The 4,475-nt window shown below is 33.4% G+C and overlaps 1 protein-coding gene across 1 annotated transcript, besides 1 other annotated feature; it reads left to right on the top strand.

The window, feature by feature from the left end:
• Positions 1–2,043: 2,043 nt before the first annotated feature.
• Positions 2,044–2,466, top strand: TVAGG3_0971270 (SLEI family protein family; the record flags this gene model as incomplete). Its single annotated transcript, XM_051253690.1, has 1 exon — positions 2,044–2,466. One exon carries the CDS (start codon positions 2,044–2,046, stop codon positions 2,464–2,466), a length of 423 nt encoding a protein of 140 aa, XP_051079264.1.
• A 1,323-nt stretch (positions 2,467–3,789) lies between these two features.
• Positions 3,790–3,942: a mobile genetic element.
• The last annotated feature ends 533 nt before the right edge of the window (positions 3,943–4,475 follow it).

Raw genomic sequence — 4,475 nt, 5'->3', positions numbered from 1 at the left:
GCTCTATAAACCGGAGAAAGTGTCATAACAAAGAAATTTTACTAGTAAGTAAATGTGGTTTGAAAGGACTACTTGTTTTAGGTTTTTTCCATTGTGTCATTTATTTATTTGACGTGGCAGAAAAGTACAGAGAATATAAAGATGAACCAATGCCTGCAAATGTTCAGCATATGTACTCGTAAGAGATATTTTTATCTAATATTAAATGGACGCACAGAACTTAGCGAATGCACAGCAACCTGGACAACCAAACCCAGAGAATATTCCAAATGAAGTTAGAATACAAACTGCAATGGCAAACTATGGTCAAGTGCCAACAGATGTACAAATGCAAACTGCCATGTCAAATGACGCTGCGTTAGGTTTGCCACCATGGTATGCAAATATGAGATGGAAAGAGTTTTATACAAACCTGAAGTGGGATATAAACAACTTTATGCAGATGACGCGAACACAGGAGTTGACCCAGAATATGTTTTCTACCAGAGGAGAAACAGAATGTATGAGCTCCAGTTAAAAAATGCTATGGAACTCAACAGGAAACGTAAGAGACTAGGCGGACATTAGATTTTTACATATAGTAAAATGGGTTTCTTCAGTAGTATTGGAAACTTCTTCAGAAGAGTTGGAAGAGGTATATGGAATGGAATAAAAACCGTAGGAAGAGGAATTTGGAACGGAGTCAAAAATATTGGTAAAAGAGTAGGTCAGTTTGTTGGTATTATACCTAAAGACCCTGAACCAGAAGAACAAGCTCCTGTTATACAACAGCCTGAACCTGCACCACAGTCTAGTTGGCAACCAAATCAACACCTCAACCGTATTAAAAAATTATATTTTTACCGTTCGATAGTAGTTGTATATGAAACTAAGTTCTAAGTAAAACGCATGGTATAATGGAACTATTCTCTTTCTTCCATCTGTTGTAAACCATACTTGAAAGTCTGAAATACTTCCACTTGGTGGTTCATATAGCTTTGTAGGTTTTTCGTAAAAGTCATTTGCCAAGCATAAAAAAGAGTTTTGCGCACCAGAAAATGAAGCATGAACGATAATAGCATCTGAGTCGAAAACATTTTCATATGTTCCATTAGGGTTTTCGACTTCATAAAAGTCCGGGTGTACTGGATATTCTGCAGGCTGATTTAACATCCTCAGAAATCTATACCATGCCAAATTGTTATATTTTGTAGAAATATAAACGTTTTCTCCAAGGTCTTCTATTCTATTGATTTTAACAGTTGCATTTTTCCTGTCATATATAATATCGAGATGGTACTCTCCTTCGTCAATGTTTATACTGCTTTGCATATTCGATATAGTGTCGTTTATTTTTTCTTGAAAAGCTTGAGAGTTGTTTCTAAGTTTACAAGCAAATTCACTTGTAAAAGTTTTCCCTGTTCAAATTTCTCATACATACGTTTTTCTTTGTTATAGTATCGAACTTCAAAACCGACCGTAAATGGGAAACCATGTATGGCTTCTGAAATGAACTTCATTCTACGAAAGCCAATAGCTTTTGTGACAATGGGTCTCTTAACCATCTTAACGGGTAGTCAAAACGATAGCCTTCATGCTTTACGTCTCTGTCTCAAACTTTTGACCGACATTCGTAAAAAGTTCATCTAATGGTTTAGTTGTAGCAACTCTTGAATTTTCTTTTTCTATTGAAAGCATATTTTATCTAGAATAAAAATGTCAAATGAAACAGCGTCTATGAGAGAAATACAACACAACCGACAACTCATTATACAAGCTCTAAATAAGAACACAACAAACTTTTCAAACTATCTTAAGATATCTGAGTCATTGAAAGAAGGAAACTTAAAACTGACATTTAACCCAATGACAGATGAGTTTCTGTTTCAAGACAATAAGAACCATACTGTTTGTATAAATCCAACAAAAGGAACTTTAAACGAGAAACCTATAAAGAACTTCTTTGAAAGCAGATGTTATCCCTCAAATTCACAAGTATTGCGTATGGAGGAACGCCAGTGCCTCCGCTACACGACTTATGTATACTAACTTCCTCACTCCATCATGCAGCTTCCTCTCTTGATCAAGATGCTTCCTCTCTTGATCAAGGTGCTTCCTCTCTTCATCAAAGTGCTTCCTCTCTTCAACAAAGTGCTTCCTCTCTTGATCAAGATGCTTCCTCTCTTCATCAAGGTGCTTCCTCTCTTCAACAAAGTGCTTCCTCTCTTCATCAAAGTGCTTCCTCTCTTTGATCAAGGTGCTTCCTCTCTTCAACAAAGTGATTCCTCTCTTGATCAAGATGCTTCCTCTCTTGATCAAGATGCTTCCTCTCTCTTCATCAAGTGCTTCCCTCTCTTCATCAAAGTGCTTCCTCTCTTCAACAAAGTGCTTCCTCTCTTGATCAAGATGCTTCCTCTCTTCATCAAGGTGCTTCCTCTCTTCAACAAATGCACTTCTCTCTCAGTCAAAGTGCTTCCTTCTTCGTGATCAAGGTGCTTCCTCTCTATTCACACATTACCAATGTTAACACCTCTTATAACTTAAATTATTTCATAAAATTTGTTTTTATATCTTATTATTTTCTCATAATGCTTCTAATACATCTCTAATTTCTTACATTCAAACACCAATATCGTCATACTATCATAAGCACTTAATTTTTTCAAAATTTTAGACTTAAATTTGAGCTACATTTTCATCATCATTTTTAGCCTTAAGCTTCTATAAGGTTATAATACATTATCGTAATATTCTAATATTTATGATTCTTACTACTCAATTCAATATAATCATATAAGTCACTCATAATCAGGAGCATAATTTAAAAATCTATAGCTCATATTTTGACAATTATATATATAGATGATGCATATTGCAATTCCGGTTTCAACACGATCAAATGTCAAACCATGATAAAATATATATCAATTTACAAAATATCGATTAACATTAGAATCCATATCTAATTCCATCAATGCACAAGTTGTAAATGCTTAATTCATCTTTGAGAAACGTGAATAGCACAATTTTATAAGATTATTTGTTGAATATTTAAAATATAAGCCAAATCGAATCTGCTGTATATTACTTTAGTTTATAATTGAATGTTAAATGTGCTCAGATAAATATTTGAGTCAGATATCGCATTTTCTAATTTCAAAATTTATCTCATGAAGTTAGAATTTATTTGATCATACAACATCATATTAGTCAAACTAGAGTTCAATCGCGATTCCAAAATGGAACAATTGCTTGTTTTATCAAAATGTTAAAATATTAATCTAAAAAACTTAATATCTAACCAAAACATTCTAGAAATATCATATACAGGTATATGCAATCTAAATGCACACGAAATACTGAAAATTAAAAAGAATATTTATGAGATTATTAAATCTTATGCATTTCAATGAAGAGTCGATAATTATCATCTATAGGTTATATATCAACATATGAGTTTTTGGATTGACCACTACTATACTAATGTGATCAAATTAATCTGATTTCTTGAATTTTCATTTGAAGCATTCGCAGTAGTAGGAGTACCTTCATATATTAACATATTAAAAAATTGCGCCCAGATTCGCAGTTTAATCATGATTTTAAGATTGCATTAGATTTCGAAATGCAGAAAAAAATCACTTTAGATTCCCTTCAAACTCTAAGCATAAGCATGTCTCTATATGAGGAAACTATTTGAGCTATTCATTTGGCGGCCCAAAAACTCATGTTGCCTGAGCGCAGAAAATACCAATTTTTGGACCCTGGGTAGGGGGTCATGCATGTTTTCTAAATGTTGGAAAAGTAGGGTAACAATTATAATTTCATATTCATTATAAGTTGAAAATATATCATAAAGACTTTATGAATGATAAATTCCTAAAAAACAAGTTAGTTTGTTTCTGAAAATAATAATAAAAACCAATTTAGACCCAATAATTTTTGGCGGGATAATTGAGATGTTACGATTGAATTAAAAAAAAAAGCGGTAATACATTTTTACAATGATGAAGAGGCTGGCAACCTCTGAGTCAAAGCACTTGTTAATGCAATGATGAAGAGGCTGGCAACCTCTAAGTCAAAGCACTTGTTAATGCAATGATGAAGAGGTTGGCAACCTCTGAGTCAAAGCATTTGTTAATGCAATGATGAAGAGGCTGGCAACCTCTAAGTCAAAGCACTTGTTAATGCAATGATGAAGAGGTTGGCAACATCTGAGTTAAAATACTTTTCCCAGTGTGGGAGTAATTTGAAAAAAAAAATTTAGTTCATATATTGAAAAAAACAAAAGTAAAAATTAAAGTTTATAGGTTGTGTTTTGATGAGCTAATTGTTAAGATATTGTAGTTCTAAAGAAAAATTTGAGTTTCGAGGAAGTTTCTCGACAGAGGAAACTTTCATATCGAATGTTGCCTCTGTCGAGATGTATGTGACAGGCAAAGTGCAATCACCTATCAATATTGCACTTTGCCTGTCAAAAGTTCTTCGCATCTCTT

Source organism: Trichomonas vaginalis, chromosome I, assembly GCF_026262505.1.
Source record: "Trichomonas vaginalis G3 chromosome I, whole genome shotgun sequence".
NCBI lineage: Eukaryota > Parabasalia > Trichomonadida > Trichomonadidae > Trichomonas > Trichomonas vaginalis.
Note: the sequence above shows the minus strand (reverse complement) of the source record. Positions and strands in the feature narration are given on the sequence as shown.